We start from the raw sequence: 16,178 nt of genomic DNA, 5'->3' as shown, positions 1-16,178 counted from the left end.
AAAGTGGTCATTGGATTTCAGGCTCCTGTATGTGCCTAGGCTCCCAAAAAGTCTCATACCTGTGGTATCCCCATACATGGTAGAAGTAGCAAAATGTATTTTGGGGTGTAATTCCACATATACCCATGGCTTGTGTGAGAAAAATATAATTTAAATTACAACTTTGTGTAAAAAAAAAAAGTTTTTGTCATTTTCCAGAAGCTTGTGGAAAAAAAAAAAAATCTTCCATGGACTCAATATGCCTCTCAGCAGATAGCTTAGGCAGGGGTGGGCAAACTGCGGCTTTCCAGCTGTTGCAGGACTACAAGTTCCATCATGGCTCTGCAAGTCATAGCTGTAACTGTCAGTTTTGTAATCTTGCAATGCCTCATGGGAACTGTAGTTCCACAACAGCTGGAGAGCCGCCCACCCCTGGCTTAGGGTGTCTACTTTCCGAAAAGGGATAATTTGGGGGTGTTTGTACTATCCTGGTATTTTAGCACCTCAAGGAATGTGATGGGTAGTCAGAAAGTAAGAGCTGTGTAAATTCCATAAATTCCATTATCTACAGTGAGGAAAATAAATATTTGAACACCCTGCGATTTTGCAAGTTCTCCCACTTAGAAATCATGGAGGGGTCTGAAATTCACATTGTAGGTGCATTCACACTCCGAGAGACAGAATTTAAAAAAAAAATTCAGGAAATCACATTGTATGATTTTTAAAGAAATTATTTGTCTTGCACTGCTGAACATAAGTATTTGAACACCTAAGAAATAGCAAGAATTCTGGCTCTCAAAGACCTGTTACTGTGCCTTTAAAAAGTCCACCTCTACTCCAATCATTAATCTAACTTAGTAGCACCTGTCTGAGCTCTTTAAAGACACCTGTCCACCCCACAGTCAGTCAGACGCCAACTACTACCATGGGCAGGACCAAAGAGCTGTCAAAAGACACCAGAGACAGAATTGTGGACCTCCACAAGGCTGGAAAGGGTTACGGGGCAATTGCCAAGCAGCTTGGTGAAAATAGATCAACTGTTGGAGCAATTGTTAGAAAATGGAAGAGGCTAAAGACGACTGTCAGTCTCCCTCGGACTGGGGCTCCATGCAAGATCTCACCTCGTGGGGTATCACTGATGATAAGAAAGGTGAGGAATCAGCCCAGAACTTCAAGGGAGGAGCTGGTCAATGACATGAAGAGAGCTGGGACCACAGTTTCAAAGGTCACTGTTGGTAGAACACTACGCCGTCATGGTTTCAAATCATGCATTGCACGGAAGGTTCCCCTGCTCAAGTCATCACATGTCCAGGCCCGTCTGAAGTTTGCCAATGACCATCTGGATGATCCAGAAGAGGCATGGGAGAAAGTCATGTGGTCAGATGAGACCAAAGTAGAACTTTTTGGTCTAAACTTCACTCGTAGTATTTGGAGGAAAAAGAAGGATGAGTTGCATCCCAAGAACACCATCCCTACTGTGAAGCATAGGGGTGGTAACATCATGCTTTGGGGGTGCTTTTCTGTGAAGGGGACAGGACGACTGCACTGTATTAAGGAGAGGATGAATGGGGCCATTTATTGTGAGATTTTGAGCAACAACCTCCTTCCCTCAGTCAGAGCATTGAAGATGGGTCATGGCTGGGTCTTCCAACATGACAACGACCCGAAGCACACAGCCAGGATAACCAAGGAGTGGCTCCGTAGGAAGCATATCAAGGTTCTGGAGTGGCCTAGCCATTCTCCAGACCTAAATCCAATAGAACATCTTTGGAGGGAGCTGAAACTCCGTGTTGCTCAGCGACAGCCCCGAAACCTGACAGATCTAGAGGAGACCTGTGTGGAGGAGTGGGCCAAAATCCCTGTTGCTATTTTTTATAGCCAAAAGTAAAAAATATTGCTTTTCTTCAAAATGTTCGGTCTTTTTTTGTTTATAGCGCAAAAAATAAAAAGCGCACAGGTGATCAAATACCACCAAAAGAAAGCTCTATTTGTGTGAAAAAAAAAAGACGTAAATTTCATTAGGGTACAGCATTGCATGACCGCGCAATTATCAGTTGAATTAGTGCAGCGCCGAGTAGCAAAAAGAGGCCTGGTCATTAAGGGGGGTAAATCCTCAGGAGGGCAAGTGGTTAATCGCTTAAGGACCACCCTATAGCAGATATACTGCTACAGGGCAGCACCTGTGAGCAAAATCACATATATATATTTATATATATATATATATATATATACACACACACCGTATTTTTCGCTCAATATGACGCACCTGACCATAAGACGTGTCTAGGTTTTAGAGGAGAAAAACAAGAAAAAAGATATTCTGAACCAATGAACTGCAGACATAGTACAGAAAATTACCAGAGACTGCGGACACAGTACAGGAGATGACCAGAGACTGCGGACACAGTACAGGAGATGACCAGAGACTGCGGACACAGTACAGGAGATGACCAGAGACTGCGGACACAGTACAGGAGATGACCAGAGACTGCGGACACAGTACAGGAGATGACCAGAGACTGCGGACACAGTACAGTAGATGACCAGAGACTGCAGACACAGTACAGGAGATGACCAGAGACTGCGGACACAGTACAGGAGATGACCAGAGACTGCGGACACAGTACAGGAGATGACCAGAGACTGCGGACACAGTACAGGAGATGACCAGAGACTGCGGACACAGTACAGGAGATGACCAGAGAATGCGGACACAGTATAGGAGATGACCAGAGACTGCGGACACAGTACAAGAGATGACCAGAGACTGCGGACACAGTACAGGGGATGACTAGAGATTGCGGACACAGTACAGGAGATGACCAGAGACTGCGGACACAGTACAGGGGATGACCAGAGACTGCGGACACAGTACAGGGGATGACCAGAGACTGCGGACACAGTACAGGGGATGACCAGAGACTGCGGACACAGTACAGGGGATGACCAGAGACTGCGGACACAGTACAGGGGATGACCAGAGACTGCGGACACAGTACAGGGGATGACCAGAGACTGCGGACACAGTACAGGGGATGACCAGAGACTGCGGACATAGTACAGGAGATGACCAGAGACTGCGGACATAGTACAGGAGATGACCAGAGACTGCGGACATAGTACAGGAGATGACCAGAGACTGCGGACATACTACACCATATAAAGTCCCAACAGGGCCCCTCCACCCAGAATATCAAATGATCTGACACCATACATCAAGGAAAAGGGCTACAACTCCCAGCATCTGTCATTTTTAACTTACAGAAGGCAGGCTATAGAAGGCAGGCTATAGAAGGCAGGGGGCGCACTAACTAACTAAGCTCCGAGGACAGGCCACACCAGCAGGTAGGACCAGACTGCAGAGCAGGGATCGCACTATGGACACATGCCAGGAGCGGGGAGGAGCTGTAAGGAAAGCCAACACCTGCAGACCGGACTGCAGAGCACAGAGCGCAGTAACTAAGGTACATACACATGCCAGGAGCGGGGAGGAGCTCCGAGGACAGGCCATGCCTGCAGGGCAGACCGGACTGCAAAGCAAGCTTGCTTGGTTCGGTGAGGGGACTGCCTGCTATGAAGAGCTGCAGGGACAGCCCGCTGAGACAGGGGGCTCAGATAAGGTAGTGTGAACTTCGGGGACAGGTTGCAGTGGGATGGGACAGCCGCTGGCCCTAACACGGTGGCGGTGACAGGTGGAGGCCTGGTTAGTATTCGCTCCATAAGCCGCACAGACATTTTCCCCCATATTTTTTGGGGAAAAAGTGCGTCTTATGGAGCGAAAAATACTGTGTGTATATATATATATATATATATATATATATATTTATATATATCATTCTGGGCAGGGGGCGCGGCCAGGAATGTCAATCACTGGGTCCCAGCCGGTAATTACCCGTCGGCGCCCGATGATTACCGACTATCACCGAAGGGGAAGAGGACTGTTTTGTTTACAAACAGTCTAACTCCCTGTCAGCTCGAGCATACTGCTCGGGATGGCTGTGCACAGCACAGCAATCCCAGTCTGTGTGCTTACAGTAAAGAACACCCCCAGCCCCCTAGTAAAACACTCCCAGCACATAGCACTGATCACTGTATTGGTATCACTGGGGATGTCAGTGACACCAAGTTAGTTCCCTCCCAGTGTCAGAATGTCTGCCGCAGTCCCGCTAAAAGTCGCTGATCGCCACCATTAGTAGTAGAAAAGAAAAAGAGAACCCAGTATCTATACCGCCATTTGTAAATGCTATAACTTTCACAGAAACCAATTAATTTACATGTATTGGTATGTTTTTTAGCAAAGAGATGTCGCGGAATACATTTTGGCCTAAATTTATGACGAAATTTGATTTTTTTTTTTCGTTTTTTACTGGACATATTTAATAGCAAAAAGTGCAAAATAGCGTTTTTTTCACAAAATTGTCGGTCTTTTGTTGCTTATAGCACAAAACAGAAAAACCTCACAGGCAATCAAATACCACCGAAAGAAAGCTCAATTCGTGAGACAAAAAGGACGCAACTTTCATTTGGGTGCATTGTTTTATGACCGCGCAATTGTCAGTTAAAGTAACGCAGCTCCGTAACGCAAAAAATGGCCTGGTCAGGAAGGGGGGTAAATCCTCAGGAGGGCAAGTGGTTAAAGAAGCCTATCCTGCTTCTACTTAGTTCAATTTAAATTGAAATTTATTTCCTCCATCAGCTCATCCCCCCACAACTATTACCTTTTGTATCACTCAACCCTTCCTATTAGGTTTAAGCTCTAACGAGCAGAGCCCTCTGTTTCCTCTTGTACCAAATTGTATTGTAACTGTAATGTCTACCTTCATTTTGTAAAGCGCTGCGCAAACTGTTGGCACTGTATAAATCCTGTATAATAATAAAAGAGGGTTAGGAGGGCCCTGCTCGGGAGAGCTTACAATCTAATGTAGGTTCACACCAGACCGATCCAGCGCAACAGCTCAACTGTTGCATTTCAAATGAATGGGCTGCCTAATGCACAACAAAAGGATCAAAAATCATGCATGCAGTATTTGCAAGTGCACTGGCAAGGTGCATTGGGATGTCAATAGTGTGAACAAGCCCTTTAGAAATCAACTAAAACAAAACTTTAGAGTCTCTAATGTATCTGATAAATTACTTCACAGTTACAGAAACTAGAAAAGTCTTTCATGACTGATTAAGAGTATGTGAACAGTTTAAAATCCATAGCCTGGGCACAGGTTCACTTTAACCACTTTCCCTCCAGAGGATTTACCCCCCTTCCTGACCAGGCCATTTTTTGGGAATACAGTGCTGCATTACTTTAACTGACAATTGCCCAGTCATGCAACACTGCACCCAAATGTCCTTTTCCCCCACAAATAGAGCTTTCATTCAGTGGTATTTGATCGCCTCTGCGATTTTTATTTCCTGCGCTATAAACAAAAAAAAGACCCAACAATTTTGAAAAAAAAACCCAGAATATTTTTAACTTTTTGCTATAAAACATCCAGTAAAAAAAAAAGTAAAAAATCAAATTTCATCATAAATTAAGGCCAAAATATATTCTGCTACACATCTTTGCTAAAGAAAATCCCAATACATGTAAATTAAATGTTTACATGAAAGTTATAGTGTCTACAAATGGTGGTATATATACAGGAATTTTTATTTTTTTTTATACTAGTAATGGCGCCGATCAGTGACTTATAGCGGGACTGTGGTACTGCGGCGGGCATTCTGACAATGGGGGGAACTAACTGCCACCCCAATGACTCTAATACAGTGATCAGTGCTAATAAAAAGCACTGACACTGTACTAATGACACTGAGAAGGAAGGGGTTAATATCTGGGGCAATCAAAGGGTTACATGTGTGCTGTTTTACTATGTGTGCTGTGTATGTGTTTTACTAGGGAAACATACTGCTTTGTATTGTTCTGCTGTGCATAGCAATACAAACCAGCATGTCGGTGCTGACACGGGAGAGATCTGTGTTGTTTACACACAGGCCTCTCCCCTTTCACTGTTCCTCGGCAATGGCCAGGTGGGTCGGGAATCTACGGCTGGGACCCGGTGATCAACAGCTGTAGACGCCAATGGTGGCAGGGGGTAGGGCGGCGCACACGCACCCCCTACCCGGAAATGCAAGATGGTGTATATATACATGATTTTATGCAGCCCTGCAGTGGTAGTTCTGCTATAGGGTGGTTGGGAAGGGTAAAGGCCAACTACGGCAAAAGTAAAAACCCTCCCTTCCAGTACAGATGCCCCTGCACTGCAACGCCGAACTGGTTGTTTACATCTTGGGGACAGATGTTCTGCTCCCCTGGCAGGCTGGGCTCACCAATGTTCTGGTACTGGACCTCCCCATTAACTCCTCATGTCCAGTGTAGGGCTATGGGCCACACATCAATCTTGAGGATGTCAGAGGTCATCCGACCGTCAGATGGTACGAGAGGCTGCGGGGGCAGTCTTACAGCAAGGTGGAGCCTGCAAAAGTGTGGGATCAGGTGAGAAAAAGTGTTTTACCTGGTCCTCTAAACATAAACTAGCCCTTACAGCATGAGGCAGCCCCACTGCAAGGGAGGATTTCTACTCCCAAAGGTTCAGCTTTATTGTACATCTTCAGTTTAAAAAGGAGCAGACAGCACCACATATTCTAGCTGATCTAGTTAAAATATAACTTACCTTCCAAAACTACTTTATTTTCATTACAAAAAAATAAAGTACTAGGATATTTCTACATACCAACCCATTGGTCCCATAGTCTCAGCACGATCTTTTCCACGCTGTGCCTCTTTAAGAAGCTCTTCCACTGCTTTCCTGCAAAAAAAAAAAAAGTCAATAAAAAAAACTAAATACATAAATAAATTATACTGAAGCTTGAACAGAAAAGAGAGACATTGCAGTGCGGAAGTTTTATCAGTTCATACTGGTGTTCAATCAAATCACAGAAGACTGTGTTCCCTACTGTCTGGAAGACAAGAGTTATCTGATCATATGTAACAGAACATTGCTGAGAAACAGCATGCAAGAGATGAAGAATACAAAATGTGAAGATTATTGATCCTACGACCTGCAAGGTTAATAGGAATCCAAAATACAAGTGTTTATTGCTATTAATAATTTTGTAGTTCTTTCCAGATTCTGTATCAACTAAAAGTATTAATTCCTTCCTGTGCTGTATAATAAAAACTTTTTTTAAGGACAATGCAAAGCCACTCAGCTGTTTAAAGCTCAACTACATGCATTTAATAAAAAAGGCATAAATTCATGCATCTAGGCATGTTGACTTGGTATCAGCCTCTTAACGCGATATTAACGGCAGATTTAAAAAAAAAAAAACATGTTATAATTACCTGCCTTCTGCAATGGTTTTCCACAGAGGAACCCCAATCCTCCTCTTCTTGGGTTCCCCACCAGCGTTCTTGGCCTTTCCCTCCTGCCGAGTGCCCCCAGAGCTAGCAGCCTGCTATGGGGGAACCCAAGCAGCTCCTGTTCCAAGCGGCTGCCCTGTCTGTCCATTCACACACAGAGTATGGCTCGGTCCCACCCCGCACCTTCTTCTCATTGGATCATTGGCTGTATGTGACAGTAGCAGGAGCCAATGGCTCCCGCTGCTATCTCAGCCGATGAGGAGGGAGAGACCTGGGAAAGCAGAGGCTCTTGTGCTCAGGAAAGTATTTGGGTGGGGGGCCTTTATGGCCACTTTATAATGAGAGAGAGAGAGAGAGAGAGAAGAAGCACTGGATGCCAATAAAGCATGCTAACATGCCAATGTGTTGACAAGGAATATGCCGATAGGAAGAGAAAGTAGAGTGAGCATAAAGATGACCTCATCAGTCAGCAGGCTCAGTACATCGCAGATGAATGAAATCTAGAACTGTAAGAAGGCGGTGTTATCCAACTGGCCTCCCTGTGTGGATGAGCTGTGTAAATCAAAGAACTACAGTAGGTGGACAGGAATACAAATCCTTTGGCAGGTAAAATAGCTCCCTTACATGTATTTCATCTGTGTCTTTAGCTGTATACCTGGAGTTTAGCTTTGAAATGTTAAAAGGAACTTGTGAATACAAGAAGTGCCATTGCTGACTTGTTTGTGAAGGTGCAAGATGCAGAACTATCATCGTGATCCCACCTTTCCCATCAATGAGGCAATGACCTGGAACAAGCATGTTCATATCAGGTGCTCAACACTTTACTGGTTGCATACAGATGATACTATCAAAAGAAAGAGCAGCTCCCATATTTCTATTCTGACAAGTACCTCAAGAAAAAAATACCTAGAAACAATCAGTTTTATTGGTCAGGCCACCCAAAAGTAATTTTTCAATTTTGGTTTGTGTCTAGAGAAAGGAGTTTAAAGGTTTGGTTTCATGTATCCCTTCACACACATATCTGCATCTTTCTGCCATAGTTCCTGCTGACCTTTCAGTATTACCAATCATTGTTTTATAATATAAGACAAAAAAGAAATTAAACAAATTGAGATTCCCTTGTACAGTAAAAGGGTGGAGCTGGGATCTCAAGAGGTATCGTGTTTGCAATATTTTAGTAAAATGCATACAGCAGCACAATGACTAAATGTTTGCTTTCAGCCATATAGACTCACCAGCCACTTTATTAGGTGCACCTGTTCAGTTGCTTGGTAACACAAATTGCTAATCAGCCAACCACATGGCAGCAACTCAATGCATTTAGGCATCTAGACGTGGTGAAGATGACTTACTGAAGTTCAAATGGAAGAAAGGGGATTTAAGTGACTTTGAATGTGGCATAGTTGTTGGTGCCAGACGGGCTGGTCTGAGTATGTCAAAAACTGTTATTATTAAATCCTGTATAATAATAACTGTTGATCTACTGGGATTTTCACACACAACCATCTCCAGTGTTTACAGAGAATGGTCCGAAAAAAAAGAAAATATCCAGCAAGCGGCAGTTGGGTGGACAAAAATAACTTGTTGATGCCAGAAGTCAGAGGAGAATGGGCAGACTGGTTTCTGCAATATTCAGATGGTGGGATCAGAATTTGGCATAAACAACATGAAAGAATGGATGCCTTGTGTCAACGGTCCAGGCTGGTGGTGGTGTAATGGGATGGGGGATATTTTCTTGGCACTAGCGAGTTGTACCTAATAAAAGTGCCCAGTGAGTGTATATGTAAAATTAAAGAATAAAGTCTTTTGATGCACAGCTGTCATGTTTGTTTAAAAAAAAATCCTCTGGCTCATGAATTTCTGCCTTCCTTTTGGTCAACTAAAAAAGCATACAATGGCCCTTCCATGACGTGAACTGGTGACCGCAAATGCAGTGTTTACAATCAGTGTTCGGGGTGCTGTTAATGTATTGGCACCCACAGCAGATCACAAAGGCAGCATGTTCTGATGTGAACTGGCCCTTAAAAGAGAAGTATGGGAAACATTAAAAAAAAAAAAATCATACTTACCTACAATAGGTGAATGCAGCAGGGTCTCTAAGGGTGAGCGATCACATGACCCCTGATCACTGAGTTCTCACTGTCGCTCTGAGCAGAGAGCCAGGACTGTCAGTCATCACTGTAGAGGGGGAGGGAGAGGCTGGGTCAGGCTCTCAGCAACTTCCTAAGAGGCTGAGCCAGGTGCCGCTCCGGATTCTGGGGTGGATCCCAACCATATGGTGGCAATCCTTCCCCAGCCTGGATTGGCTCTGTGATGTCAGCTGACAGCAGGCTTCAGCTCACTGTCAGCTGAAAAAGGGTCAAAGGAGTGAAAAATGGACTGCACTCCTGTGATCCACAGGAGAAGTACATCCAAAAGAGCTTTGGCTGTACTTCTCCTTTAAATATGAACGCCAGTGAAAAACTACTTTTTGGACATTTGCACTGTAAAAATAAATTTCCGCTAATGAAGATGAAGCGTGTGCTGCTACACTTGGCAAAAGGTTTTCATTCATTAAGCACTTACAGTAACAATCAGCGCCAAACGTCCAGCATTAAAGTGATCCTAAAGGTTATTTTATTTTTTTTAAATAACAAACATGTCTATACTTACCTGCTGTGTGCAGTGGTTTTGCACAGAGCAGCCTGGATCCTCCTCTTCTTGGGTCACCCGCAGGCTTTCCTGGCTCCACCTTTCTGTTAGGTGCCCCCACAGCAAGCAGCTTGCTATGGGGACACCCACTGCTCCATGTGTTCATTCACACACGGAGCTGTGGCTTGGCCCCACCCCCTCTCTCTCCTCATGGGCTGACTGGCTGTGATTGACAGCAGTGGGAGCCAATGGCTTCCGCTTGCTGTCTCAGCCAATGAGGAAGCAGAGAGCCGAGACAGCCGAGGCTGTCATGCACATTGCTGGATCTTGATGGGGCTCAGGTAAGTATTGCAGGGGCACTGTTACACACAGAAGGTTTTTTTTACCTTCATGCATAGAATGAATGACGGTAAAAAACCTTGAACCTTTACAACCACTTTAAGACTCAGCTTCTGATGGAGTACAATGATCACAGAGGATTTATCTCTCTGCCCCTTGCCCATTCAGAATATATCCTGCATTCTTTTCAAAGGATGCAAGGTATTCTGTGATTGGAGGAGGTGAAAGCATAACATTCATCTGCACCTCATCTAACTGCAGAATGGCTTGCACGCTGTGAAAAGAAAGCAAAAAGTTTTGTGACTCTCTCGATCTCACCTATGCAACGTGGTGCAGGAACATGTGTCACCATTCATTCCTACATGCATTTGTCTGAAAAGAGCACCAAAGACGTATCAAGCAGCACTTTTTAAAACACACTTCTGTCACATGAAGGTGAATAAACAATCCATTCCATTTCTATCCATTCACCAATGTTCTTACAATAAAGTAGTATATGGTCTCATGCACACAGCCAAAGTTTATATCAAGTGTAAAAAAGATGGCATTTTCCCATGCTGGGAGAGCCACAAGTGGGGTGTACATCTGGCCATAGTGGTGAATGGCTGTATGCACCTGTACTTGTGTAAATGCCTTTACCCACATATGAGATTACAGGGTATTTTCCTGAAACCGGAAAAATGCATTACTTGTGCATGCGCATATAAACACGGACACGCTAGTGATTCTAGCGCCAATTCTGCCTGTGTTTTCAAATTGTACTGAAATCACAGAAAAACATGTGACAAGTGTTTGGGTTGTATTAATTATTTATGGCACCTTACACGCGGTGCGATTTTGTCACATGGCAAAATGTGTGTGAAAAGAAACATGCCTAGCTCAAGGCCAAAATTTGGTCCTTGAGCTACTTTGCCGTTACAAATGTGCATAGGGCAGCCCAGTCAAGTGAATGGGCTGCCTATGTGGGAAATGTGGAAAAGCATGTAAATCGCACAAAAAGAAACCTGTGAGCAGGAACGTGTTTTTCCTGCTACATGAGATGTGAATAGGGCCTAACACAAACACAGGAGTGTACAACCATTGGTTTCTGTAGCCGGATTCTTCAGGCGCAGAAACATATCCTGTTTTTTACGCTAGGCATATTTTATGTCTGAAAACATCTGTGTGCACCAGACGGTATGGACCTATATACCGTACACGCTCCTCCTCCATGACACGTATGGTCCTATATACCGTACACGCTCCTCCTCCATGACACGTATGGACCTATATACCGTACACACTCCCCCTCCATGACACGTATGGTCCTGTATACTGTACACACTCCCCCTCCATGACACGTATGGACCTATATACCGTACACGCTCCTCCTCCATGACACGTATGGTCCTATATACCGTACACACTCCCCCTCCATGACACGTATGGTCCTATATACTGTACACACTCCTCCTCCATGACACGTATGGTCCTATATACTGTACACACTCCTCCTCCATGACACGTATGGTTCTATATACCGTACACACTCCCCCTCCATGACACGTATGGTCCTATATACCGTACACACTCCCCCTCCATGACACGTATGGTCCTATATACCGTACACACTCCTCCTCCATGACACGTATGGTCCTACAGTCATGGCCGAAATTGTTGGCACCCTTGATATTTTTCCTGAAAATCAAGTATTTCACACAAAAAAGGTATTGCATTAACACATGTTTTGCTATACACATGTTTATTCCCTTTGTATGTATTGGAACAAATATAAAACAGAGGCAGAAAAGCAAATATGACATAATGTCACACAAAACCCCAAAAATGGGCTGGACAAAAGTATTGGCACCCTTAACTTAATATTTGGTTGCACACCCTTTGGAAAACATAACTGAAATCAGTCGCTTCCTATAACCATCAATAAGCTTCTGACACCTCTCACCCGGAATTTTGGACCACTCTTCCTTTGCAAACAGCTCCAGGTCTCTCTTATTGGAAGGACACCTTTTCCCAACAGCAATTTTAAGATCTCTCCACAGGTGTTCAATGGGATTTAGATCTGGGCTCATTGCTGGCCACTTCAGAACTCTCCAGCGCTTCTTTGCCATCCATTTCTGAGTGCTTTTTGACGTATGTTTGGGGTCATTGTCCTGCTGGAAGACCCAGGATCTTGGACGCAAACCCAGCTTTCTGACACTGGGCCCTACAGTGCGACCCAAAATCCTTTGGTAATCCTCAGATTTCATGATGCCTTGCACACAGTCAAGGCACCCAGTGCCAGAGGCAGCAAAACAACCCCAAAACATCATTGAACCTCCACCATATTTTACCGTAGGTACTGTGTTTTGTTCTTTGTAGGCCTCATTCCGTTTTCGGTAAACAGTAGAATGATGTGCTTTACCGAAAAGCTCTATCTTGGTCTCATCTGTCCACAAGACGTTTTCCCAGAAGGCTTTTGGCTTACTCAAGTACATTTTGGCAAACTGTAGTCTTGCTTTTTTATGTCTCTGTGTCAGCAGTGGGGTCCTCCTGGGTCTCCTGCCATAGCGTTTCATTTCATTTAAATGTCGACGGATAGTTCGCGCTGACACTGATGCTCCCTGAGCCTGCAGGACAGCTTGAATGTCTTTGGAACATGTTTGGGGCTGCTTATCCACCATCCGGACTATTCTGCGTTGCAATCTTTCATCAATTTTCCTCATCCGTCCACGACCAGGGAGATTAGCTACAGTGCCATGGGTTGCAAACTTCTTGATAATGTTGCGCACTGTGGACAAAGGCAAATCTAGTTCTCTGGAGATGGACTTGTAACCTTGAGATTGTTGATATTTTGCCACAATTTTGGTTCTCAGGTCCTCAGACAGTTCTCGTCTCCTCTTTCTGTTGTCCATGCTTAGTGTGGCACAGACAGACACACAATGCAAAGGTTAAGTGAACGTCTCTCCTTTTTATCTGCTTTCAGGTGTGATTTCTATATTGCCCACACCTGTTACTTGCCCCAGGTGAGTTTACAGGAGCATCACATGCTTGTAACATTCTTATTTATCCGCAGTTGTGAAAGGGTGCCAATACTTTTGTCCAGCCCATTTTTGGAGGTTTGTGTGACATTATGTCGAATTTGCTTTCTTTCCTCCCTTTTTTTGTTTTGTCCCAATACACACAAAGGGAATAAACATGTGTATAGCAAAACATGTGTTAATGCAATACGTTTCGTGAGAAATACATGATTTCCTGGAGAAATATCAAGGGTGCCAACAATTTCGGCCATGACTGTATATACTGTACACACTCCTCCTCCATGACACGTATGGTTCTATATACCGTACACACTCCCCCTACATGACACGTATGGTCCTATATACTGTATACACTCCTCCTCCATGACAGGTATGGTCCTATATACTGTACACACTCCTCCTCCATGACACGTATGGACCTATATACCGTACACACTCCCCCTCCATGACACGTATGGACCTATATACCGTACACACTCCCCCTCCATGACACGTATGGTCCTATATACCGTACACACTCCCCCTCCATGACACGTATGGTCCTATATACTGTACACACTCCTCCTCCATGACAGGTATGGTCCTATATACCGTACACACTCCTCCTCCATGACAGGTATGGTCCTATATACCGTACACACTCCCCCTCCATGACACGTATGGATCTATAAACTGTACACACTCCCCCTCCATGACACGTATGGTCCTATATACCGTACACACTCCCCCTCCATGACACGTATGGTCCTATATACTGTACACACTCCTCCTCCATGACAGGTATGGTCCTATATACCGTACACACTCCTCCTCCATGACAGGTATGGTCCTATATACTGTACACACTCCCCCTCCATGACACGTATGGATCTATAAACTGTACACACTCCCCCTCCATGACACGTATGGTCCTATATACCGTACACACTCCCCCTCCATGACACGTATGGACCTATAAACTGTACACACTCCCCCTCCATGACACGTACACTTACATATGTACTGTACACACTCCCCCTGACAATTTGACCCTGTACATTTCAGCCCTTCAGATCACGTTATGCCCTCTATACACCCGTCACCATGTATTTAATAGACGTATAAAGTAATAATCGCTCCTTACCGCTCCAGCTCGTCCTCCATGGTTACACACTAATCCACTGCAACCCGGAAAAACACACAGACCGCCGCCAACCAATGGGAAATCAGCGCTTGCCAACCAGCAGAACAGCTTCCGGCGTCATGGCGTTGACGTTTCGTGCGCACTACGTAACAAGCACGTGGTGATCGATGCTGTGGTGAGGTTAGATTCCGAGAAATGTTAGCGCAGTTTGTATGGCTGGAAGTGTATGCCAGTCTTACTGCTCAGTCCAGGAAATGGATGTGAAGTTGGTAGCGGTTTCCCGGGAATCTGTTCTATTGTGACACGCAGAAAACGTTTTATTCCTCAACAACAGGAGCTTTGTACAGTGCGGGCATGATCAAAATGTGCAAACGTAGCATATCTACCCATATTGATACTAATGTACTTATTCCGTGATTGCATTCAAGCCTGCAACTGTGACCCTATGATATCCTGTGTCTCCAGTGACCCCATAGCCTCTTGTGTCTCCAGTGACCCTATGATATCCTGTGTCTCCAGTGATTGCTCTGCACTGAACCCCTGCACCCTCCAGTGACTCCTGTGTCTTCAATGACCACTGTATATTCCTGTGTCAACAGTGGCCCCTGAACCTTCCTATATCTTCAATGACCTCTGTGCCCTCCTGTATCTTCAATGACATATATATCTCCTAGATTGTAAGCTCGAAAGAGCAGGGCCCTCGATCCCCTCATGTTTTGCATTGTATTGGTATTGTTCTGTCACATGTTCTGTCCCCCTTTGTAATGTACAGCGCTGAGCGAACTATTGGCGCTTTATAAATACTGTATAATAATAATATATTCCTGTGTCAACAGTGGCCCCTGAACCTTCCTATATCTTCAATGACCTCTGTGCCCTCCTGTATCTTCAATGACACCTATATATTCCTGTGTCAACAGTGGCCCCTGAACCTTCCTGTGTCTCCAGTGTTCCCATGATATCCGGTGTATCCAGTGACCCCAGTGCCCTCCTGTGTATCCAATGACCCTGTGTCTCCTGTGCCCTCCTGTGTATCCAATGACCCTGTGGCCTCCTGTGTCTCCAGTGACCCCATGATATCCTGTGTATCCAGTGCATTCCTGTGCCCTCCTGTGTCTCCAGTGACCCCTATGGCCTCCTGTGTCTCCATTGACCCCATGCCCTTCCTGTGTCTTCAATTACCCCTTAGCCCTCTTGCATCTCCAGTGACCTAGGTGTATTCCTGTGTTTCCAGTGACCCCCGTGCCCTCCTGTGTCTCCATTGACCCCATGATGTCCTGTGTATCCAGTGGCCTCCCGTGTCTCCAGTGACACCTGTAGCCTCCTGTGTCTCCAATGACCCCCGTGCCATCCTGTGTTTCCAATGACTTCAGTGCCCTCCTGTGTCTCCAGTTTTCCTCTGCACTGCACCCCTGTGTCCTCCTGTGTCTCCAGAGACCCCTGCGTTCTCCTGTGTCTCCAGTGACCTCATGCCCTCCTGTGTCTCCAGTGACCCCATAACATCCGTGTATCCAGTGATCCCTGTGCCCTCCTGTGTCTCCAAAGACTCCCATGCCTTCCTTTGTCTCCAGTGACCCCTGTGGCCTCCTGTGTCTCCAATAACCCCAGTGCCCTCCTGTGTCTCCAGTGACCGCAGTGCTTTCCTGTGTTTCCAGTGACCCCTGTGGCCTCCTATGTCTCCAGTGACCCCTGTGGCCTCCTGTGTCTCCAGTGACCCCTTTGTCCTCCTGTATCT

The 16,178-nt window shown here is 45.2% G+C and overlaps 1 protein-coding gene across 1 annotated transcript in view; it reads right to left on the bottom strand.

The window, feature by feature from the left end:
* POLR1D (RNA polymerase I and III subunit D) overlaps positions 1 to 14,585 on the bottom strand; it is a 33,520-nt gene extending 18,935 nt beyond the window's left edge. The window contains exons 1-2 of the mRNA XM_089685839.1: positions 14,444 to 14,585; positions 6,705 to 6,779 (exon numbers count right to left, since the gene is read on the bottom strand). Of these exons, the coding sequence (XP_089541965.1) occupies positions 6,705 to 6,779; positions 14,444 to 14,463 (95 nt within the window). The 5' untranslated portion in view covers positions 14,464 to 14,585. The remainder of the gene's footprint in view (positions 1 to 6,704; positions 6,780 to 14,443) is intronic.
* Positions 14,586 to 16,178: the final 1,593 nt, after the last annotated feature.

This window comes from Staurois parvus, unplaced genomic scaffold, assembly GCF_062004578.1.
Source record: "Staurois parvus isolate SC_StPar_1 unplaced genomic scaffold, SC_StPar_1.0 ptg000387l, whole genome shotgun sequence".
Lineage (NCBI taxonomy): Eukaryota > Metazoa > Chordata > Amphibia > Anura > Ranidae > Staurois > Staurois parvus.
The sequence above is the reverse complement of the archived record's forward strand: the minus strand, read 5'-3'. Positions and strand labels throughout refer to the sequence as shown.